The sequence below is a fragment of the Sceloporus occidentalis genome, unplaced genomic scaffold, assembly GCF_023333645.1.
Source record: "Sceloporus occidentalis isolate IW3139 unplaced genomic scaffold, rSceOcc1.0.p SCAF_2, whole genome shotgun sequence".
Lineage (NCBI taxonomy): Eukaryota > Metazoa > Chordata > Lepidosauria > Squamata > Phrynosomatidae > Sceloporus > Sceloporus occidentalis.
Window position 1 is genome coordinate 156,924,224 of NW_028316982.1, and position 24,735 is coordinate 156,948,958.

General features: G+C 43.3%; 1 protein-coding gene across 13 annotated transcripts in view; it reads right to left on the reverse strand.

Annotated features, from left to right (window-relative positions):
* Window positions 1-1,956: 1,956 nt before the first annotated feature.
* The window catches only part of LOC149319174 (dedicator of cytokinesis protein 9), a 194,806-nt gene continuing 172,027 nt past the window's right edge, over window positions 1,957-24,735 (reverse strand). For all 13 annotated transcript variants that reach the window (XM_089511207.1, XM_089511208.1, XM_089511205.1 and 10 more), the window contains 5 exons: window positions 24,106-24,316; window positions 15,369-15,559; window positions 14,142-14,242; window positions 13,914-14,052; window positions 1,957-3,097 (listed from right to left, as the gene is read on the reverse strand). In XM_089511207.1, the coding sequence (XP_089367333.1) occupies window positions 2,975-3,097; window positions 13,914-14,052; window positions 14,142-14,242; window positions 15,369-15,559; window positions 24,106-24,316 (765 nt within the window). In that variant the 3' untranslated portion in view covers window positions 1,957-2,974. The remainder of the gene's footprint in view (window positions 3,098-13,913; window positions 14,053-14,141; window positions 14,243-15,368; window positions 15,560-24,105; window positions 24,317-24,735) is intronic.

Consider the following 24,735-nt stretch of genomic DNA (forward strand, 5'->3'; position numbering starts at 1 on the left):
TGCAAAGCCTTCCTTCTTCCATGATGCAGACTGTGCAGTCACAGCTACACTCAGGGGCACAACATATCTGAGCCACATCCCTGTATGGAACAGAAGGAGGAGGAGCAAGCAGGGAGAGATTGAGAAAGGAAATACAACTGAGAGATGACAGGTATTGTATCTACCTGAAAGACTAAATCAAGAGGAAAGGGAGTCAGGTGTGAAGAGCCAAGGAAGATGGTAGGGAAGACAGGCTCTCATATTTTGCAACCCAGCCTCAGGTTGGATGGAGGAGGATGAGGGAAAAGAATGGAAGGCTCTCCCCACCACATGTGTGAGGATGGCCATAAGTGCTGTGGCTGGGCATGGCAGAATGAAGAGGACGGAAAAGGTGTCAGAAGGAAGCGGGAGAAAGGGTTTGTAACAGGCTCCTGTACTACTTCTCTCTGGTTGGCTCACACTCTCTCCTCCTCTTGCTCAGCCACCGCCCCTAGTTTCCTTGATTCCTTCCTCTCACTCTCCTACAAGCCACATGCCACATGAGCCCCCCCAATGCTGAGCTCTTGCTCTCTCAATGCTGCAGCCTCTCTTTACTACCCCTATAGAAAATGCCTTGTGGGTGGTAAGGGGCATGCACCCACCACGTCAGTGATGTAACATTTGGAGAAGCTGGGCGGAAAGTGTATAAAAAAGGGGAAGTCAATTTTTGCTATGTTTGAGGTTGGAGGAAAGCATAGCAGGGGAATGTTATGGCTGTAGAGCCTTTTCAGCAGGTTTGTCTTCCTTCTTTCTTCTCCCCTGAGCTAGGCAGTCTGGCCTCTGTGCAACTCATGCCAGGAGGAGTTTGCTGGATTGCTTTTTGGTAATGGGCTCCCTTGCTCTCCCTTCCAACAGTATGGGATCACTGGAAAGCCATGCTAAGCGACTGCCCCAGATTGGACTTCTGGGGAGAGAGGGCAAGGGAGAGGATTGTCAAAAATCTACCAATCAAACTTCTCCCAGCTTGAGGCGGCTGTAGTGCTTTTAATGCAACTACAGTATTGAACCCCCCTCAGGGGTCCTACTCCACTGAGAATCACTGGATTAGATTAAAAGAGTTGTTTCTCTGTAGCTAGGGAAACAGACAACATGCCTACTAGTCTAGCAAATTACGAACAAGGGCACATTTAAATTGAGCTATCCAGAGCCATGGCAGGAAAAACAGCCCAATCCTGAAGCTTTCCCATCTACTACAGCAGTCAATAGATGTAAATGCCACCCAGCCGACATGTGTGACACTCTTTGTTTTGAATAACAGTAATTAATTCCATTCATCAGTACTGAGTATACCATTTGAATATATAACAACAAAACCGCAATTTTTGGATTCTAATGGTTATTTGAGCTAAATTTCCATCTTGGAAGAAGCTGTTCATTGGAAGCATTATGAAGTACATAAATCTGTTGTGTGCATACCACACTTCTGATAAAAATCGCTTAATCTGTTCATTACTGCATTCATAAACATCCAAGTTCATGTAGGTGAGAATGCATGGTGACAATACCTGAAAACTATTATTGCATATGCTTCACATATGTAATTATCTGAAGCCTGCTTATGTATTGGGTACCCTTAACAACAGTCAAAATGTAGGTTACAATTACTTGGAATCTAAGAGCAGAAGTTCTTGGTTAAGTTTCTATATCATATATTAAGCATTAAGTACTCTTATTAGAGTTGTCTCTGGCTTGAATTGTGTTGCTGAAAATAATTTTTATAGAAAACAATATTTTCTCTGCAAGGGGAAGTACAGAACATATTGGCAGTATGGCCAATAAACTAATTTTACAAAAGAAAAACTAAACCAAATATTTATAACCCAGTATTTTGGGGAGAGTTAGCTATTAGTATCATTTATGAAAACAACATAATGTCCAACTTTAGCAGATAGTGTTGCTTTACAGTAACAAAATAAAATGATCTGAAGAAGTTCCACATAAATTAAACTTTTTTTTTAATACAGATGAAGTATATAATGTTTAATTACAGCAGGACAGTGATTTCAGTTAAATAAAATTAAACCCTTTATGTTCTCAAATATAAAATTACTAATTCATGTCTTAAAACAATATAGTAAAGCTTAAATTACATCACCATTTACCACAGTAGTTATCACCACTTTCATATTCCATCACTTTGGCAAAAATGATGTCTTCTTTTTAAAAACAGTGCATAATGTTACAGAAACTGTATACAACTTCATATTGCACTTATTTATATACAATGTGTAAAAAGAAAATAGAGCATTTACTTGGAATGAACATGAATTTGTCACATGAGAGCTGGTATGAATATTAAAAATGCTTTGAACTGCAATACATTTATGTACAGACTTTATGATCTATATTAACAAATATGTACAATTCTTCCTTTATAGACTATATCATGTAGTGTCTTTTGGTTGGATGCGACTGCTTAATTAATTTTATGCTTCTATGCTCTCCAAAATGCCTAAAAAGTATAAAATGGAACACAACTGTTAAATACAAAAATTTATGTCTAGTATATTAATCTCCTCAAATTAGTGCTGATTTAACCCACTAGTGTGAAATCGAACCCACTAGTGTTTGTATTTTGTATCAATATGTGCATACAATTAACAACACTTTGGTGGTTTACGTCTGCAAATGTACATTCCATAACACCTGCCTGTAATGTGCCATTTCTTCTATAATACCATTATATGAAACAGATTTTTCCCAGAACACTTCTGTGTTTGTTTGCTTTTACAAACACAGAGAACCTTTAATATTGCCAATAGAATATAAAAAATATGTGCACCATCAGTATACATATATGATATCTCCCATCTATTTTCTTATCCCTGACTGATCCAAAAATTTAAACACACTCTTTGTTAGAACCTGCACAGTTCTCTTTCAATTGTGGCTTTCATCCTGAGTTTGAAAAAAATATATTTTTTTGGTTCCAACTTAAAGTAGTCATTCAAAATGCTTATGCAACAGAAGAAGAGCTGGGCATTCCATGAACTGTTGTGCTTGTTGGTGTCCCGCTAATAGCATTGAAAATATGCAAGGAATTGGGCATTACACTGGCCTTTTCTTCCACAGAAGTTATCTTAAAGAGAAAGAAAAAGAGAGACATATATCATACAATACATTGGAGAAAGGGGCTTATCAAAAGTGTGGTACTGCCATGGTCTTTGCTTTAGTGACTAGTCAAAAGGTGAATATCAGAGACCTAACTTTAGATGAGAGCAGGAAAGTATTCTATACATGTAATTAAGAAACCGAGTCATTTATGTGAAAGCAATGCCTTTTTTAAATTTAAATGGCTGAAACCTTATTAATCAATATCAGTTCTCCAGCATGACACAACTTAACACAGACAATAGTCTAAAATAAAGATGTTTATCTTGTTTCCTTCAAGAAAACAGACTTCCTTTTTTAACATGTTTTTTAAGGATATGACACAATTCCTTGATGAGTAAAATAGTAAATATTATACAATATTATGCAACACCACCAACACTTCTAAACTCTTTCTCCTCCACACTGTGATATGCAGGCTGCACAGTAGTCCCTTGGTATCCGCTGGGGTTTGGTTCCAGGACCTTTTATGGATACTTATTTTATTTATACCCCGCTCTTCAGCCAAGGCTATCAGAGCGGCTTACAATTTGTTAATTAGACATTTCCCTGCCCTCAGGCTTACAATACCAAACTCCGTGGACGATCCAGTCCCATTAAATACAATGGGGTAGTAAAGTGGTTTAACTTATATCAAATGGCAAAATCAAGCTTTGTTTTTGGAATTTATATATTTTTTTTAATATTTTCAAACCATGGATGCTTGAATCCATGGATAATCTGTGGATACAGAGGGCTGACTGTATTTGCTAGTCATGCTAAACTATGTATTACACATGTACATTATTATGTGCATGTGCAGGAAAGAGGGGAACAAGCCTTGAGTTCATGAGCTCTCCCTCCCACACAACACGGAGGAGTTTGGCAGTTAAAACAGATGAATAACAATGTAATAACTGAGACTAGCATGAATGATGTTTCATTTCAGATATGACAATGCCAAGTTATGGTTTCTGAAACCATAATTACTGTTATTTGCAAGTTTTGGTCCAGAAAACACCAGTAGCTGTGATTAACTGGAAGTGAAAATTTCCTAAAACTCCCAGTACAGGGAAGGACAATCCACTCGCTCCAGCTTCACTCAATGTATTTGATCTAAAAAGAGCAAGCCTAAATCTGTGCTACATGATAAAGTTACACATTTTATCTGTGCCATGGGAGTAAAAGGCAACACAAAATTAGAAAGAGAAACCAAAAAATATTACCATCCCAGCTGATCACATTTTCAAAGCGGCATAGGGGGGAAAGGAAGGAAGAAAGAGAGATGCCCATTAAGATTTCTACAAAATATATAGAAGTGTGCTAACAGAAAAATGGTTTATCTGTTTTGTTTATTTCTTCAACATGTATTTAAGAAAGCACAATGGACATTTTTATCTTAGCAGAATAAGCAGTTCAACCAAATTTATATGGTCAAAAAAATACAAGATGTACACTAAGATATTTCAATAAAATGAGCTACCCCTACAGAAAATTTGAATTGTTTCCCATTGTAATTGGATGCTCCTCCAGAAAAATCCCAGAACATTAAATCTAAATTAAACTTGTAACAGAATGATGACTATATACACTAATTCTTGAACTTGTAACAGAATGATGACTATATACACCCATATCATTCATTATTAGAATAAAATGTGACAGAAATCTTACAGTCAAACAAATGATAGGAGGTGTGTACACTGGTGCCTCGGGATACGAAATGATCGGGTTACGAAATTTTCGGGATACGAAAAACGTGGATTGGAAAAAACTGTTTCGGGTTACGAAATGTTTTTCGGGTTACGAAATTCATTTCGGCGCGAAATTCAAATGATGCAAAGTGCAGCTACAGGCTTTCCAGGGATTTCCAGGGCTAACGGAAACCTAAGGGGGCTGGGTTAGGGGTTAGCTTTGGCGCGAATTTTGAATTTCGTTAGCAGCAGTGATTGGCTTGCGAAATCAAGCTGATCAACTGTATTGGCTAACGAAATTGGGGGGGTGGCCTGGCTTGAGATACAAAAGCCGGCTTCCATTGATCTGCTCCTTTGTCTGGCCCTGTGGACTGTGTGAGGAAGAGTTGATATTCTGAGCTCTGACTCTTTGGTTCCACTTGAGGTTCGGACTTTTCCTGGCCTTTGGACTTTTTCTGCCTTTGCCAGGTGTATCTTCGGATCAAGACCGGCCATCAGGAATTTCTCTACAGGTAGGTTGATGGATTTTTACCTTCTTCTTGTGGGGTGGGGTGGGGTGAGACAGTGTGACCATGCTTTTGCTGTGGGGTGCTGGGTTTTTTTTTTTGTGTTTTCAAAGTGTGGATTGTGGGTTTTGCTACTGGCATGTTCAGATGTGTGGATTATGGGCTTGGGGTGCTAGCTTGCCTTTTTTGGCTTTTTTTCCTTTTAGGGTGGCATGTTCAGATGTGTGGATTATGGGCTTGGGGTGCTGGCTTGCCTTTTTTGGCTTTTTTTCCTTTTAGGGTGGCATGTTCAGATGTGTGGATTATGGGCTTGGGGTGCTGGCTTGCCTTTTTTGGCTTTTTTTCCTTTTAGGGTGGCATGTTCAGATGTGTGGATTATGGGCTTGGGGTGCTGGCTTGCCTTTTTCGGCTTTTTTTCCTTTTAGGGTGGCATGTTCAGATGTGTGGATTATGGGCTTGGGGTGCTGGCTTGCCTTTTTCGGCTTTTTTTCCTTTTAGGGTGGCATGTTCAGATGTGTGGATTACGGGCTTGACGTGCTGGCTTGCCTTTTTCGGCTTTTTTTCCTTTTAGGGTGGCATGTTCAGATGTGTGGATTACGGGCTTGACGTGCTGGCTTGCCTTTTTCGGCTTTTTTTCCTTTTAGGGTGGCATGTTCAGATGTGTGGATTACGGGCTTGACGTGCTGGCTTGCCTTTTTCGGCTTTTTTTCCTTTTAGGGTGGCATGTTCAGATGTGTGGATTATGGGCTTGACGTGCTGGCTTGCCTTTTTCGGCTTTTTTTCCTTTTAGGGTGGCATGTTCAGATGTGTGGATTATGGGCTTGACGTGCTGGCTTGCCTTTTTCGGCTTTTTTTCCTTTTAGGGTGGCATGTTCAGATGTGTGGATTATGGGCTTGGGGTGCTGGCTTGCCTTTTTCGGCTTTTTTTCCTTTTAGGGTGGCATGTTCAGATGTGTGGATTATGGGCTTGGGGTGCTGGCTTGCCTTTTTCGGCTTTTTTTCCTTTTAGGGTGGCATGTTCAGATGTGTGGATTATGGGCTTGGGGTGCTGGCTTGCCTTTTTCGGCTTTTTTTCCTTTTAGGGTGGCATGTTCAGATGTGTGGATTATGGGCTTGGGGTGCTGGCTTGCCTTTTTCGGCTTTTTTTCCTTTTAGGGTGGCATGTTCAGATGTGTGGATTATGGGCTTGGGGTGCTGGCTTGCCTTTTTCGGCTTTTTTTCCTTTTAGGGTGGCATGTTCAGATGTGTGGATTATGGGCTTGGGGTGCTGGCTTGCCTTTTTCGGCTTTTTTTCCTTTTAGGGTGGCATGTTCAGATGTGTGGATTATGGGCTTGGGGTGCTGGCTTGCCTTTTTCGGCTTTTTTTCCTTTTAGGGTGGCATGTTCAGATGTGTGGATTATGGGCTTGGGGTGCTGGCTTGCCTTTTTCGGCTTTTTTTCCTTTTAGGGTGGCATGTTCAGATGTGTGGATTATGGGCTTGGGGTGCTGGCTTGCCTTTTTCGGCTTTTTTTCCTTTTAGGGTGGCATGTTCAGATGTGTGGATTATGGGCTTGACGTGCTGGCTTGCCTTTTTCGGCTTTTTTTCCTTTTAGGGTGGCATGTTCAGATGTGTGGATTATGGGCTTGACGTGCTGGCTTGCCTTTTTCGGCTTTTTTTCCTTTTAGGGTGGCATGTTCAGATGTGTGGATTATGGGCTTGACGTGCTGGCTTGCCTTTTTCGGCTTTTTTTCCTTTTAGGGTGGCATGTTCAGATGTGTGGATTATGGGCTTGACGTGCTGGCTTGCCTTTTTCGGCTTTTTTTCCTTTTAGGGTGGCATGTTCAGATGTGTGGATTATGGGCTTGACGTGCTGGCTTGCCTTTTTCGGCTTTTTTTCCTTTTAGGGTGGCATGTTCAGATGTGTGGATTATGGGCTTGACGTGCTGGCTTGCCTTTTTCGGCTTTTTTTCCTTTTAGGGTGGCATGTTCAGATGTGTGGATTATGGGCTTGACGTGCTGGCTTGCCTTTTTCGGCTTTTTTTCCTTTTAGGGTGGCATGTTCAGATGTGTGGATTATGGGCTTGACGTGCTGGCTTGCCTTTTTCGGCTTTTTTTCCTTTTAGGGTGGCATGTTCAGATGTGTGGATTATGGGCTTGACGTGCTGGCTTGCCTTTTTCGGCTTTTTTTCCTTTTAGGGTGGCATGTTCAGATGTGTGGATTATGGGCTTGACGTGCTGGCTTGCCTTTTTCGGCTTTTTTTCCTTTTAGGGTGGCATGTTCAGATGTGTGGATTATGGGCTTGACGTGCTGGCTTGCCTTTTTCGGCTTTTTTTCCTTTTAGGGTGGCATGTTCAGATGTGTGGATTATGGGCTTGACATGCTGGGTTTTTTTTTCTGTTTTCAAAGTGTGGAGTGTGGGTTTTGAAACTTTGGCCATGGTCCCACGTGGGCCAGAGAGTCCCACCATAGGGTGGCATTTTCAGATTTTGGGTTTCTGGCCTATGGGCTTGTGTTCTTGTGTGCTTTGGCCATGGCTGTGATGATTTGAGAGTGTGGGGTGGGACTTTTGCAAGTTTGGGCCAGAGAGTGTGACCATGGGGGTGGGGGTGGTTTCCAATTGTGGCTTTTGCTCAGTGCCTGTGCCTTTTGTCCTTTTTAGGCTTGAGCTATGGCTCCCAAGCCAAGCGGTGAGAAAAAGAAGAGGGCTCCCTTGTCCTTGGAGGACAAGAAGGACATCATCGCCAAGCACGAGAGGGGCGTGCGCTTGGTGGACATTGCCAAGGAGTATGGACGAAACCCTTCGACAATTGGCACTGTCCTCAAGCAGAAGGAGGCCATCAGAGCTGTTGTGGCTCCAGCGAAAGGCGTGACGACGATTGCCAAGCAGAGGACACCGAAGCACGAGGAGATGGAGCGCCTGCTTCTCCTCTGGATCAAGGAAAAGGAGCGAGTCGGGGACACTGTGACCACCTCGGTCATCTGCGAGAAGGCCATCACCATTTTCGAAGACCTGGCCAGCAGGGAGGCAGATGAAGGAACTTCTTCGCAGGAGGAGCCAGCCACCCCGGACTTCAAAGCATCACGTGGCTGGTTCGAGAAGTTCAAGAGGAGGACCGGGATCCACTCTGTCGTCCGTCACGGCGAGGCGTCCAGCGCAGACCACCAGGCCGCCGAAGCATTCGTCGTCGAGTTCAAGGCCATGGTGGAGGAGGAAGGCTACGTCCCGCAGCAAGTCTTCAATTGCGACGAGACGGGCCTCTTCTGGAAGAAGATGCCTCGCCGCACCTACATCACCCAGGAGGAGAGGAGACAGCCAGGCCACAAGCCTATGAAGGACCGCTTCACACTTGCGTTGTGTGCCAATGCCAGCGGGGACTGTAAGGTCAAGCCCCTGTTGGTGTACCACTCCGAAAATCCAAGGGCCTTCAAGGCACACAACATCCAGAAGGACAGGTTGCCAGTGATGTGGCGCTCCAATGGCCGCGCATGGGTCACACGCCTCCTTTTCGTCGAGTGGATCAACAGTGTCTTCGCCCCGACAGTGAAGCGGTACCTGGAGGAAGAAGATTTGCCCTTGAAGTGCCTCCTCCTCTTGGACAATGCTCCTGCGCACCCGCATGGCCTGGAGAAGGACATCCTTGATGAGTTCTCCTTCATCAAGGTCCAGTTTCTGCCACCCAACACGACATCCCTCTTGCAACCCATGGACCAGCAGGTGATCGCCAACTTCAAGAAGATCTACACAAAGCACATGTTCAAGCGTTGCTTCGATGTGACGGAGAGCACACAGCTGACCCTTCGAGAGTTCTGGAAGCAGCATTTTGATATCGTGGTGTGCTTGAAGATGGTGGACTTGGCCTGGCAGGAGATCACCAGGCGCAACCTGATTGCTGCGTGGAGGAAGCTGTGGCCTGATGCTTCTTCCTTGGAAGGGTCACAGTCCGAGGGTGCTGAGCCAGGTGAAGAGGAAGAGGTGCACGAGATCGTCTCCATCGCAAGGTCCCTGGGACTCGACGTGGACAACGAGGACGTGGAGGAACTCATCGAGGAGCACAACGAGGACCTGACAACAGAGGACCTGAAGGCCTTGGCGGCGATGCAACACTCGGCCGTGGATGAGGACGTGCTCCATTTCGACAGGGGCCAGGAGGAGGAGGCTGCGGGGGCATCTTTGCCAACGGCAGAAATTAAAGACATTTTGCGGCAATTCCACAATGTGTCTTCATATGTGGAGAAGCACCACCCTGAGAAGGTGCTCACCAGCCATGCCATTGCCCATTTTGATAATGTCTGCCTTAGCCATTTTAAGAACCTGCTTAAGGGCCGGCAAAAGCAGACATCCTTGGACCAGTTCTTCACTAGAGAGGGAGAACCGTCATCCAAGAAGGCAAAAGGTGACCCTTAAAAAAAAGGTGACCCTTAAAAAAAACACCAAATTCTTTTTAAAAAAATGGTTAACTTTGTTAAATTGGTGGCATTGGCTAAATTGGCTGAATTGGTTAAATTGCTTGAATTGGATAAATTGGCTGAATTGGTTAAATTGCTTGAATTGGATAAATTGGCTGAATTGGTTAAATTGCTTGAATTGGATAAATTGGCTGAAGTGGTTAAATTGCTTGAATTGGCTGAAGTGGTTAAATTGCTTGAATTGGTTTAAATTTGGCTTTTTGGGCTGCCCCTCTCCTCCTCCTCCTCCTCCTGCCTCACTCCGAGATGCCAGGACCAGATGCCAAGACCAGCAAAGATAAGAAAAACACTTTTGTATGGTCATGGGTGTGATGATTTGAGAGTGTGGGGTGTGGGCTGTGAGTTTTGCAAGTCTGGCCTTGATTTGATGCGGGCCAGAGAGTGTGACCATGGGGTTGCTTTTTTAGATTTGGGGTGGTATGGTCATGGGTGTGATGATTTGAGAGTGTGGGGTGTGGGCTGTGAGTTTTGCAAGTCTGGCCTTGATTTGATGTGGGCCAGAGAGTGTGACCATGGGGTTGCTTTTTTAGATTTGGGGTTTCTGGCCTTTGAGTTTGGGTTCTGGGGTGGTTTGGTCATGGCTGTGATGATTTGAGAGTGTGGGATGTGAGTTTTGCATGTTTGGCCTTGATTTGATGTGGGCCAGAGAGTGTGACCATGGGGTTGCATTTTTAGATTTGGGGTTTCTGGCCTTTGAGTTTGGGTTCTGGGGTGGTTTGGCCATGGCTGTGATGATTTGAGAGTGTGGGATGTGAGTTTTGCATGTTTGGCCTTGATTTGATGTGGGCCAGAGAGTGTGACCATGGGGTTGCTTTTTTAGATTTGGGGTTTCTGGCCTTTGAGTTTGGGTTCTGGGGTGGTTTGGTCATGGCTGTGATGATTTGAGAGTGTGGGATGTGAGTTTTGCATGTTTGGCCTTGATTTGATGTGGGCCAGAGAGTGTGACCATGGGGTTGCATTTTTAGATTTGGGGTTTCTGGCCTTTGAGTTTGGGTTCTGGGGTGGTTTGGTCATGGCTGTGATGATTTGAGAGTGTGGGATGTGAGTTTTGCATGTTTGGCCTTGATTTGATGTGGGCCATAGAGTGTGACCATGGGGTTGCATTTTTAGATTTGGGGTTTCTGGCCTTTGAGTTTGGGTTCTGGGGTGGTTTGGTCATGGCTGTGATGATTTGAGAGTGTGGGATGTGAGTTTTGCATGTTTGGCCTTGATTTGATGTGGGCCAGAGAGTGTGACCATGGGGTTGCATTTTTAGATTTGGGGTTTCTGGCCTTTGAGTTTGGGTTCTGGGGTGGTTTGGTCATGGCTGTGATGATTTGAGAGTGTGGGATGTGAGTTTTGCATGTTTGGCCTTGATTGGATGTGGGCCAGAGAGTGTGACCATGGGGTTGCATTTTTAGATTTGGGGTTTCTGGCCTTTGAGTTTGGGTTCTGGGGTGGTTTGGTCATGGCTGTGATGATTTGAGAGTGTGGGATGTGAGTTTTGCATGTTTGGCCTTGATTTGATGTGGGCCAGAGAGTGTGACCATGGGGTTGCTTTTTTAGATTTGGGGTTGCTTTGGTCATGGCTGTGATGATTTGAGAGCTCCTCCTCCTCCTCCTGCCTCACTCTGAGATGCCAGAACCATCAAAGATAAGAAAAAAACTTTTTTTCTTTATCCTTTAGAAAGTTTAGAATGGACCTGCCAGTCATTGTTAAGATCATTAGAAAGTTTAGAATGGACCTGCCAGTCATTGTTAAGCTCTTTAGTGCCTCAGGCAACTTGTATTGTAGGGTACTTAGCTTAATAGGCCTCTATTGTGCCTTTGTTTTGACTTGCAGGTTCAGTCTGAGGTCATAGAACGCATTAGTTATTTTCAATGGAAAATGTGTTTCGGGTTACGAAATTTTCGGCTTACGAAAGGAATTGCGGAACGAATTAATTTCGTAACCCGAGGTAGCAGTGTATCTGCTGATATTCTAGTACTATCTGCTTTATTTGGGTTAACCTATAACCACAGTAGTTTGTTCTTTAATTACCTCCTACTAGACTACCATAACGTATAATACATGGGGTTGGCTTTGAAAAGTGTTTGGAAACCGCAGCTACTACAAAATGTGGTAGCTATCTGGCATGCATTTTAGAGACTATGGCCCAAAACAGATGGATTTAAAATGCTGACCTCTTGGGGGTGTGTTGATTACATGACACATGCCCCCGAGGCAAGCAGAAACTGCCCTGAAGCCATGCAGGGCCATCTAAGGCAACCCACAAAGGAGTGGATCTTGTCCGCTTCTTGCTGCATTCCATTTGGGATTGCAGTAGCAGGCACCCTCAGGGCCATGGCATGTGGTCGCTGTGCCCCCAGGACAATCGAGCCAGGAACAGCTTCAGGCCGCTCCTTCCTGCCTATCTGTTTCACTGCAATATTGGATTATATTTTATATCTAAGTGCAATTCAAAACTCTGATGGCTTAAGGTCAATTTATCTGAAAGACTACCTCCGGCCATATTTGATCATCTGGCACAAAGGCCGTACTGTGTTTCGCACCAGCTAAGAGAATAAGCTGGTGAGTGCATGGGACAGGGCTTCCTCTGCAGCAGAATCCTGGTTGTGGAATTCCCTGCCAAGGGAAGTCAGGCTGCTCCATCTTCTCTTCAATTTCACGTGGACAGCTAAGCTCACATGTTTTGTATAGCCTTTGGACCCTAAAGCTAGAATTGGCTTTGGGGATTGTTTGTGAATGTGTGTTATTAAAATTGGTTTGAAAAACTGTTCAAGTTTGGTTTTAAAGAATGTTTCATGTGTTTACTGGGGTACATTGCCTCAAGGACCCTGGCAGGCTATTTTTTCTAAAAAAAAATTTTCTAAATAAATGAATAATTTTTAAAACAGAAGTGGGCTACTGCTAGAGTCTGTGGGTTTACACAGCACCCCATGGGATACTGGAGGGCCAAACCTCCCACTGTCATGCTTGTACCTCTGCTAAATTGGGATGAATTAACTTTTTGTCCCCAAATGGTCAAATATGGCAGCTCAACCTTTGGCAGCTGCAGCCTTTGAATATTTCAGGCCACCTCTTATCTTTTCCAAAATACTTATTTTAAGAGGAAGGTTCTTGTTAGCCTAAAAAAAGGTATGTGGGCCAAGGTAGGTCCTGCAGTTCTGCAATCTCTTTGTTATACTGGGGTATTTGTTGACTAACTCTTTAACAGGGTTTGGAAACAGCTGCCAGTACATAATGGGATCATTCCTCACTAGTATTTTAAAATACCTTTACTTAATGCCAGTTCTTTCAAAACTCAATTGAGGTTTCTAGTGCTGATCTTTAAGGTATCCCAAAGGTAAGGCTATATCTCTAACAACCTGCACAGATGTTAAGGACATCTGTTGACAGTCTTCTTCTTCCCCCTGACATGGGAGGTGAAACATATAAGCAGGAGAGGGTGTTCTTGGCAGTAGACAAGTGATGAGCAGCAGACAGGTGATGAGTGGGCATTCTTGTGGAAAGCAACTCCCCTTTTATTTTTCCCATATATAATTTTTTTTAAATCTGTTGCTGTAACTAAGTTTATGGTACATTATGCAAAATGCATTTAACACATGCGCACATGCACACAGACACAGAGTTATATTCCACCCTAGGATCTTTTTTTATGAAAGGCAGAACAAAAATGTTCAAAGAGCAACTAAAGTACCAATGCATAATTAATTAAAATATTAGTGTAGAATTCAGAGACATAGTCGTGTTAGTCTGGAATATCACTATGCAAAAGGTTCTTGTAGCACCTTTGAGACTAGCAATGCGAAAGAAGTTGTAGCATGAGCTTTTGCAGGCTCAGTCAACTTCCTCAGATGCATTGAGTGATTCTGAAGAAGTAGACTGAGTCTACAAAAGCTCATGCTACAACTTCTTTCACACAGTTAAATCTCAAAGATGCTGCAGAATCCCTTTGCAATTAAAATATTAGTGAATTTCCCCTGTCTAGTTATTCCATCTTTAAAAAACTGATGCATAATCAAAGAAGAGATCAATAAAGAATACATTCAGAATCTGCTTCTTTAAATTAAATACTCAGACTAAATGGAATTTGAGACAATATACTGATAATAAAACAAACCTTTATTACCACTTAGGATATTTTGAATGAAATACTTAAGATTTAATACATACTTGTTCATGCATAATTTCAGAAAGCTCTTTTGTCATTTCTCTGTAGTTAGCCTTCATTTCTTCTTGATATTCTATCTGATCTTCTTTTATTAGCCGCTCATTTACTTCTAGAGCCTGCCCACAAGCGTCAACAAATTGTCTGGAATTGTAATTAAGCAAAACAAATTATGTAAAAATGATTCTGAAGGCAGCTAAAAAGGTAAAATGATAAACTTTCAGACTGTTTACCTGAAAACTTCCTTCAGTAATTTCACTTTATTGTCTGGATATCTTTTGGTATTTGTGTCATCCAAGAAAGCTCTGGCATATGCTAATGGTCCAGCATTAACCTTTTTGAAAGAAGTATAGTTATCAAGTATAGTTAACATTTTAGTAACATTAAAGCAAAATTTCATCTATTTGATGGTTGAATTTCGAAAAGAAATGCTTCATTTAAAATTGCCTCTCTTATCCATGGAAAAACAGCCTGCGAGGGACTGTCAAGCTTGATTTCCAAACTAGACAGAAGCCCTATTTGGGCATTATCTCACATATGTTTTAAGGAGAAACGTGGAGTTTCTCCCTCTGTGTGCCCTAAATGCCCCAACATAATTGGCTCCCCTATTAGGCTCTGTCACAAGGACATTCTAACTCACCTCTTGGGGATACTCTCGTCAGAGATCCTCCACTGAACAAGGAGGTAAGACTCAATGGCCTATGAGTTCCCTACCAGCACTATGTCCAAATACAGCTACAAAAGAAAGGTCTTCTTATGGACTAAGGCTGAAAATAATGAAGCCTTTAAGGACACTCAAGTGGCTAGAGAACAGAATCCAGTTCCCAAACTCCACTTCTTGTATTCACTGAATAATGCTGCCTATGCATATTTGTGAGCAAAATAAAATTAAATAAAAAATAAATAACATAATCCTGAAAGCAGGGAGGGATCCCCCAAAGTCATGTTTTGTCTCAGAATTTACCCAAACTAGTGTACAACACTGTTGACTAAAAAATGTTCCCAAAGTTTTTGCATGTGTGATTAGTTTTAACAAACTGATTAATATTTGCCTTTTGCCACTGAGTTACTTTATTGGTGCTAGCTTGTGTAATATATTGGGATGAAAATGTCACCAGGTTGCCCTGTTCAGAAGAAATAGATATTTCTTCTATCGGGAGAAAACCAAGTTCATAAAAAGCAAGAAATACCCCCTCAAGAGAAGAAATTTACAGCATATTCTATTTGACATAATTTTATTTTAGTTGTGTTTTGCCTAGTATTTTCCATTTTTAGGCATTTAGGTAAAATATACTTGATTCTGTACACACAAACATTCCTTTGGACACGGGGAATTTTTCAATCCACTACTGTGGCCAGAAAATACCACAAAATTCACATAATGCTATCTGTAAGAAAATCCCCATGTGTGAAGATAAATGTAAAGGAATTTTTTGTTAAAATCAGTTTAAACACCTTACCTGTACACTGACACTGCCCTGTAGCTTTAGCTGAAGTTTGATCATGTCCACTTCCACTGATGAACAAAGCTGCCGGAGCTCTGCAACCTTCTTACTCATTTCATCAATAGCTACTTCAATCGGGTTCAAATCTATATGGTGTTGATACATTATGGGAATCCGTTTTTTTACATAAGGAAAACAGTGTATGGCTAGAAAGAGAAAACCATCAACAGTTAAATTCTGGTTATGTAGTTAAACACAAACATTTAATTTTTTTAAATTAAGAAACTTAATTATTTGGGGAAAGGGACAAGTAAATTTGTTACGCAATACGTGCACATGAGTCAACATACAGATAAAATAACAGTTTTAGCAACATAATCTTTTGGAAGCTATGGAGTCAACTGTATAAACAGGAAGGAACCTAAGACATTGAGACTCCTGCAATATTTCCTGGCATGAGGGGAATAACCCAAATTTGTGGATTGCTTGTGCATGCCATCCAGAGAATTACATACATATTACAAGCAAAATACTACACATTTCTTTCCTTCTCTGGAAACAACAGTAACAACAACAATTTAATTTATATCCTGCTGTTTTCCCAGTACTGGAACTCAAGACAGCTATATATATAAGCCCTTCTAGTCAATCCCTAAAAGCTTGTTAGAACAGAATAGATGGAAGGACAGAATGGAGGGAGCCACCCTAGCTTCCTCCCCTAAGGAGGAAATTGCAAAGCTTGGGAGCACTCACTGAGAAGGCCCTCTCACTTGTTCCCACCAAATGTGCTTGGGAAGGTGGTAGGACCAAGACAAGGGCCTCACCCCCTTAGAGCAGAGGCAGGCTCATATAAACTCATATAAGGTTCTCTAGTCTGATGAGCCCAAAACTGCATTTGATGTGTGATGCAAAGCCAACAATTCTTATTGCCCTGAGATCACCATTATCAGGGTAAAGCGTGGTAACAGCAGCATGTTGTGGAGGTTGCTTTTCCTTTGCAAGGACTGTGAAACTGGCCAGGATTAAAAGTAAAATGAATGGAACCAAATACAGGGCAAGAGACCTGGGGCTGGGGTGAATGTTCCTCTTCCAGCAGGACTATGACCTTAAACACACAAGCAAAATAACACTGGTGTGGTTTTAAAACAAGAATCTGAATGTCTTAGAATGGCCTGATCAAAGTCCAGACCTCAATATGATTGAGAATCCATGGCAAGACATGAAAATTGCTATTTGCCAATGGTCCCCATCCAATTTGACAGAGGAAGAACAGTTTTATCAAGAGGAATGGGCAAAAATGGCAAGATCCAAATGTGCAAAGTTGATAGTGACTTACTCAAGAAGGCTTACAGCTGTAATTACCACCAAAGGTGCTTCTGACAAGTATTGACATGGGGTGTGTCTGTGAATACACTTAACATTTATGCCACAATAAAAATGTTTTGCACCTTCATTGTTGAGCAAATTGTTACAATTTCAATTAAGTCTATTTCACTCCAGGATATATCATTAAAATAGGGAAAAGTCAAAATGAGAGGTCAGTACTTCTGCAGGACAATGTATGTGTGTCTTTTAGCGCGTGTATAAAATGTAAATAGTAAAATGTAATAAGAAATCTCCACTGGTTTCTTACTAAGTAAAGGACAACATAGCAACTGTTCACGTGCTATTGTGGTCTTTAAATTACTGACTATAATAATCACAGTGCAAAGAGTAGTGATGAGTCAACATGTAAAATAACTGTACCCTGCCCTTGGCATATTAACTGTTGAACATAAGGAAATACAGACATAATAAAAACAAAATAGTGTACAAAACTTTATAAATAAAATTAGCTCTTTACTGGACCCAGAATGATCCAAACTTAGGCCCATACAGACAGGCCAAAATAAAGCTGCTTCAGATCATTTTGGAGGTATGCTGTTTAAATGATGCATGTGTCTTAAGGATCCGGAAGCTGCGCTAAAGCCATGCTCCAGTCCTAAAAACCGAAATTCTCGATTTTCCTCGCGGCAGATGCGATCATGTCCAGAGTCAACCAAGAATGCTTGGTGATCTTCTCCAGTGATGAAAGGTAGCCGATGGAGGGACAAGTTAGAACTTTCCTGTGGAGCCTTCTCTCAATCGGATCGACCGCTTCCTCATCAGTATAGTCAGCTTCAATTTCAAGAGCAGTGGCCATATGGACTATCTGGTCGCAAATGATCTGATGTCGTCCGTAGGAAAGGAAGAGTCCAAGCTGACAAGGTGCGCTGGAGTCGATGGCCATTCTGCGCGTGTAGAGCAACTCATGCTAAGGTGAAACTGGAGGTCTGGTTGGAGTGGAGGCCCTACCAGCCAGATTGGAAAGGGCAATGGAGCTATAGGACACTGAAGATTTTGATGGAGTTGGTCAGCATTGATCAGCAGGAGGTATCGGCCACTGTCGGAAGTTGTAGACCAAGTGCTGGAGGAGATTATCCTGAAACGAAGGCTCATCCTCCAGCCTAGCATCTTCATCCAACTCACTCCCTAGAGTCACTTAGTCCTGACGGGAAGCCTTATCTAAGGCCTGAGCCTGAGGGCTCTTCTGAATTTGAGCTCGAGGGCTCTTGAGTTCGATTGCACTGACTGGATACGGGGCCAGAGCAAAGTTCATTCCTAGCTGCTCACACGGCAGACAAAAGGAACTGGAGAAAGAGCAGGAACACTAGGGGCTATATACGGGTGGGCAGAGCGACTGCAAAAAAGTTGCAATTGAAGTTCTGCCTAGTGATACTAGATGTTTCTGAACTAGCTGTGCAGGCACAGATACAGTGGGCCCTCCGCATAAGGGGAAATCAGCATATGCTGGAGCCCCAATGGAAGTAATGGGGCTTGCGCCCACGGTGCACAACACCATGCTACTTCCGGGGTGCGCAAGGGGCCTTTCTGGTGTGGCTTTCAGCTTATGTTGAAAGCCACGTATGGCACGCCCGTGTAAAACATGGGCACACTGTATAACCTATTTGTGTGATTTGCTGACGATGAAGAATAAGGAACGTTGGGTACTTACCGTGACACGTTCATTTCCTGCAGAGAAGGGTCCTGGCATCCTGTAATCTGGGTTTAGCTCCTCCTATTTGCTCCTGTAGGCAGGGACTATAAACAAAAGACTGGCCCCTATATAGGGAGGAGCTAGCCCCCCTGAGCCTCAGTCAATAACAAGCCAAGTGAGTAGCAAGGTAAATCAAGGAACTGAACTTAGTAACATCAGCTAAGGGTTAACTAGAACACCTTAGAAAAAACTAGTCCAAGAATAAACAAGAACTCAGAAAACCAATCCAGCAACAAGAAGAAGAACAAGGCAGGTCCACCAACAGGCAGGCAGGGTCGGAAGCCGCAGGCAGCACCCGGGTGGGCAGGATGCCAGGACCCTTCTCTGCAGGAAATGAACGTGTCACGGTAAGTACCCAACGTTCCTTTTCCCAGCAGAGAGGGTCCTGTCCTCCTGTAATCTGGGATTTACAAAAGCCCTCTCGAACTGGGAGGGAGGTGCTGCTAGGAGACTGTGGGCCCCGACACAATCTGTTGGAGGACCCTCTTTCCAAATGACGCCACAGCGGACTGAGACACGTCCAGTTTGCAATGTCTTATGAAGGTTGAAGGCGACTTCCATGTGGCCGCCCTGCAATGTCTGACAGGGAAGCGCTAGTGGCCAGGGCTGCAGAGGTAGATGCACTCCTGGTTGAGTGCGCCATCACCCCCTCGGGTAGAGAGAGATCAAGAGTTCGGTAGCTCTCTTGAATAGGAGACCTGATCCACTGAGTTGAGGCAGATAACTTGTATCCCAAAGAGCCTGGAAAAAAGGAAACGAACAACATTTCAGATGACCTTAAGGTTGAAGTCCTCTTGATGTAGATTTTGAGGGCTCTGTGCACAGCAAATGTGTGCCAGGTCTTTTCCAAGTCCTTCTTAGGACTGGGGCAGAATGAAGGCAGGAGAATGTCCTGTGACACCTGAAAGGCTGAGTTCACCCTAGGCACGAAGGTAGGATCTGGACGAAGGCACACTGAGATCGGCCTAAAATATACAAGTCATTACGTACCAACAGGGCCCCAGCTCTGACACCCATCTGGCGGAGGGAATGGCCATGAGGAAGATGACCTTGAGGGAGAGGTGTTTGAGGAAGGCCTCCCGAAGGGACTTGCTCGGCCCAATCGTCAGCGCCTTTTAAGACCGTGTTCACACCCCAAGCTGGAAAACGATGTCTGGTGGGCTGGCCCTGTTGGAAACTCCCCTCAATAGCCATTAATGTGAGGATGGCCACCATTCTAGCTGCTCTCGTATGGAGCAGAACCGACGTGATGGCAGACACCTGCCTTATAACCATGTTGGGTCAAGTCCCTTCTTAATGTCATCTTGGATGGACTATAGCAGGTCAGCCACTGAAAACCTGAAGCAGTTAATGAGAATTTATCTAAGCGGTGGATTATGAGATCAATCAGAATAGAACCTGATCTAATCTGGACCTATGGCAGCTTGCAGCCTATCTCTGATCACCTTGTCAACTGGTTATAGTAATGAAGGTGATATTAAGGTGATTTCACCTGTAGCAATTAAGACTTAGCACTCTGAAAGTGGAATGTTAATGTATGACCTCCAATTAAAATTTAAAACAATGTGCAGTTCTTTACTGGAACATCTGTGAACCTGTGTAAAATAAGACTAATCCCATGGTTAGGCAAAGAAGACACTGGATTAACCTTTATCTCACAGACATTGGTGAATCCATGCAGAAGCATAGATGCACTCTGTGTTAACAGGGCATGTGGTCAGAATTAAGTCTGATTTCATCTGAGGATGAACTAGTCTAGAGGCTTCAAAAATCACCCCAACTCTATGTAGCAGGCTATCATCAACCTGTATGAAGGCTGAGGGGTCTCCCGGCTGAATGAACTGCTGATTAAGGAGTCACGAAATGGGAACAGAGGGCTTGGCAAGGATAGCCCTCTGGTATCTAATTTCGAGGAGAGAATCTTCTCCACAAAAAGGATCTGTCAAAGGAACACAAACCTAAATTTTAAATAGTATAGTGGGCCCTCGATATGTAATGAAGTTGGATTTAGAACTTTGCATGGATACCAGATCCATGGAAGTTGAAGTCACAGAAAATATAATGGCATAGTAAAACGGAGTCTCCTGTATAAAATAGTAAAATCACAGTTTGTTTGTTTTTTGGAATATATATATATATATATTACAAGCTGTGCTAGCAGAAAAACAAGGCATAGGCACTGGGAAGTCCATTTTCCCAGCCTCAGAAGGCAGTGGACAATGGTGTTGTTTGGGCCAGACCTTGGCATGAAACCCAGCCAGGGATAAGACACTCACCCACACAGCAGCTAACCTTATAACCATAAAACCATAGAATCATGGAGTTGGATGAGACCACAAGGACCATCAAGTCCAACCCCCTGCCATGCAGGAAATCACAATCAAAGCATGCCCAACAATATGCAAAGGAATTTTGTAGCTTCTTGAGACCACTAAAAGAAAGAGATTGGCAGCATGAACCTTCATGGCCTTGAGCCCAATTAATCATATGCAAGATAGACCTTGTACAATAGGCCTACCCAAGTCAGGAAGCAGTTGAATGGCAATCCCATCAGCAGGCATTCTTATTTAAAATGTAACTATCTAGACAAGGTAAGAGGCAATTGTGGTCTTTGTGGCAGACTCCTCAGGTCTCTGTAGGATGTCTGAATAGGATTTGAAGCAACCTCTTAGCAGAAAAAACTGACTATATTGTTTTAAAACACTCATGGAGGAAGGGGGGGGGTTCTCCCCCCATGGAGAGGAGTCTGTTTGTCTGTTTGTTTTTGATAAGAGTTTTTCTTAACCCCCTGTATTAGTGAGAACCATCTCATGGAAGAAACTGTATTTTTTTTAGTTTCTTCCCTTTAACAGACATCTCTCCAAGAAAGAAGGGAAGCCAAGGGGAGCCACCTCTCCTGAGGCTAGCTGACTGAGGTTCCCTGTGTTTTATAACAGGAACATAACCCTTATGACAATAAAGTGGAGCTTGGTTGGTCACCTTAATCCAATATATCTATCACCTCATATGAAATGTTTTACCAAAGATCCTCAATGCATGTAAGCATTAGAGGTCTGCTGAGTGACCAGAGGCCTTCTCCTTGCTTGAGTCACCCTGTCTATTAGCATTTAAATGAAAATCTGAATTGTTAAAGCTTATGCTCTTAATGAGAAGTGCTATGGCTGATAACAGTTTGCACAAAGGAGGTAGAACCATGTGGTCATCTTATGTCTTAGGCTGTTCCAGCAAAAGCAAAAGGGGCTCTGGCCCCAATGGAGACAGAGATAGAGGCCCATGAGGAAGGAAGAAAATCATCATGTTGGCTTATGGCTAGCCCCTTCCCTTGTTGAATTAGTTTCCAGGCATCATCTCTGGCCTGGAAAAAGGAGAGGGGGGTGAGCAGAAACAGCACAACTCAAACTTCATGGGCTAACAGTAATAAAATGAACACCAGAAAAAGTTAACCAGTATCTCTTGTAAATCTGAACCCCCCAGACCTGTTGGTCTGGGGGCTCTCCCCTCCTTTATTTGCCCCATCAAGGGAGGCTGCCTGGGCAGTAGCCTCTTCCAGGCACTGAGGAAACTGCTCCTGGGTTAGCAGTGACTGAAGAGCATTGCTAAACATGGGTAGATAGCTGCATATGGCCTGTAGTGTAGCCCTGATACTCACAGGGCACTTTGTTTTATTTATGTTTGAAACAGCCCCAACTTCAAGCTGGGGTTTACAAGCTTAGCCCTTATTATCTCAGGCAGGCTTTAGTAACCTGGCTGCATGATAGAAGCTGGCTTGGTCGTCAACTCCCTTCCCACTTGCATAGATAGCTGGGAAGGGCAGAGGGGCTGCTGTGGGACATGGCCCCCCATTTACCTGAGGTATGTCTGCATCCTGAGAAAGGGTAATCTCTGATGGAAAGGAGAGGCCAAGCGCTTAAGCTGCTCTCTCAAGAGTGCCATAGTTTGGGGCAGCCAAACACAATTGGGGGGTGAAGGGAACTCTCCACCCATGATATCCACAAGTGGTTTAACCCTTTTTGTTGTTGTAATTTTTTGGGAGGGAACACAGGAGGATTTGTATCCATGTGCTCTCACATAGTATCCTTTGGTTGGAAGAGACCCCAAGGGTCATCCAGTCCAACCCCATTCTGCCATGCAGGAACTCTCAATCAAAGCATAACCGATAGATGGCCCTCCAGCCTATGTTTAGAAGTGGGTGGCAGAGGCCATGCTCTCTCTGTGGAGGACATGAAGCCATATTGTGCTTTATTGTGGGATGGTCTGTGGCAGCCAAAAAATACCATTTTAGAGTTGCAAGCTTCAGCTCCTGGTGGGCCAAGTCTAGCTTCCTTTACAGCCATGCGGCTGTACAACATAGAAGAGGAGTCCTCTGCCTCCTTACACACCATCACATTATAAGAATTCAAAATGAAAGTGCAGGAGCCCTGGCAACACCACCATGTGCTTTGCAGTCTGCAAAAGGATCCCCCACACCTGTTGGGGTCCTGGGTGCTATTGGGGCCAGAGAAGGGAAGGAAGGGGGAGACCAAGGGTTTATGTCCCCATCTGCCCTCCTGGCAGAGTCCCAAACCTTATGCTAGGCATAGTGCCTGCAATGGCCATGGCAGAGGCTTCATGGCCATGCCTGCCCCGAGCAAGGGCATTAGATCTGGCAACGGTTATATGGTGGCTAGAGAGAGAGGGCCCCTGGTACTCACCTTTATCCTGTGTCTTCTGGCTGGCTTGACTCCCTGGCGTTGGCCCTGTTTCAGGCTGTGCAGAGGTGATGCAAAGAAAACCCTTGCCATGGCTTTGGCTGGCCTGTCCCCTGTACTCTGGCCCTCTGTTGAGCTGGCAGACCCTGAGCTAGGGAAGCCTGGGTTAAGGATGGCCCTTCACCCATGCTCTCAGGGTCCTCTGCCATAGCCACCACCAAGGAAGGGGGGAAAGGCAGGAGAGAGGAGAAGAAGGAAAGGCCAAGAAAACTCTCAAACCGCTTTCGTAGAAAGGAAAAACTTCGCTGGCTCGAAGAGAACATCCTGCTAGGAGCATAGGCAGGAACAAGACTGAGGCTCAGGGGGGCTAGCTCCTCCCTATATAGGGGCCGGTCTTTTGTTTATAGTCCCTGCCTACAGGAGCAAATAGGAGGAGCTAAACCCAGATTACAGGAGGACAGGACCCTCTCTGCTGGGAAATTACACACACACACACACACACACACACTTGCAGTTCTGTTTTCTGTTCAAGAACATTATACAAAAATGTGATTATTAGAAGTTGTATACAATAAATCTGCATTAGTTACATATAAAACATATATACTGGTTGCAGAAAACATTAATGGAGATTTTTCCTTTAAAAAACTAGAGCTGAGTCAGAAAATGGGAAGAGACTCGTGATGGTTATGTTAAACTAACACAAACCAGAAATAAGATGATTTTTCTATCCTTATATACTTCTGGGATGAGAGACAGTGATGATTCATTGGTTGAAAGTTATATGCCAGCTTCCTCTCAAATACAGTTATGGGCATGGATGCCTGAACCATTCAAGAGATGCAGGAATTAATAAAGAGTGAGATTACTGTAAGACTGCTTTGAATGAAATGAAGCAAGTAGCAGGTAATACAGCTTAGTACTTTTAAATGGCTGGTTGTGTGAAAAGAAGAAAGTGGTGGAAGAAATGTCATTTTTGGTCTAGTACCTGTAAGAACAGTGCGCCGTTTACATTGCTCTTCCACGCCACCTCGTCTTTTCCCCAGCTGAGTAAAAGGCATCTCAAACATAAAGCGACGGATGTTATGATTTCTTTCAAACTCTGTTTTTCTCTCCTGCAGTTCTTTCTCCTCAAAGTATGGAACTACATGTGTAACTTGAATATAGGCGTATTTTGAATCCAAATCCTTAGGATTCACCTTTAAAAATGAGAAAACAAAAACTCAACTATGAATGCATACAATCATTTAAAGGCTAATAAAAAGATGTGATAAATAAAATCTTAAATTCTCATGATAATTTCAGTATCGGAATTAGTATGTTATGTTCCCAAGCTCTTTTTTACTACAATCACTGACCTATTCTTTGCACTGCCAATTGCTCAACAGACAATAATTTGCTGAGCCACCTTTTAAGTAAGGCTAGAGAGAAAATTTCAGGTTAAGCACATGCTAGTTTCCCATTTCCCACATTTTATATTTTGTATAGATTTTTAAACCATATGGAATTGAATTAATTTGTTCATAATGATTTTTCACACTTATATAGATTGCATCAAGACATGCTTCACATTCATATACTGTTGCATCTATTTATACAGATATAAGTCTGTGCTCCT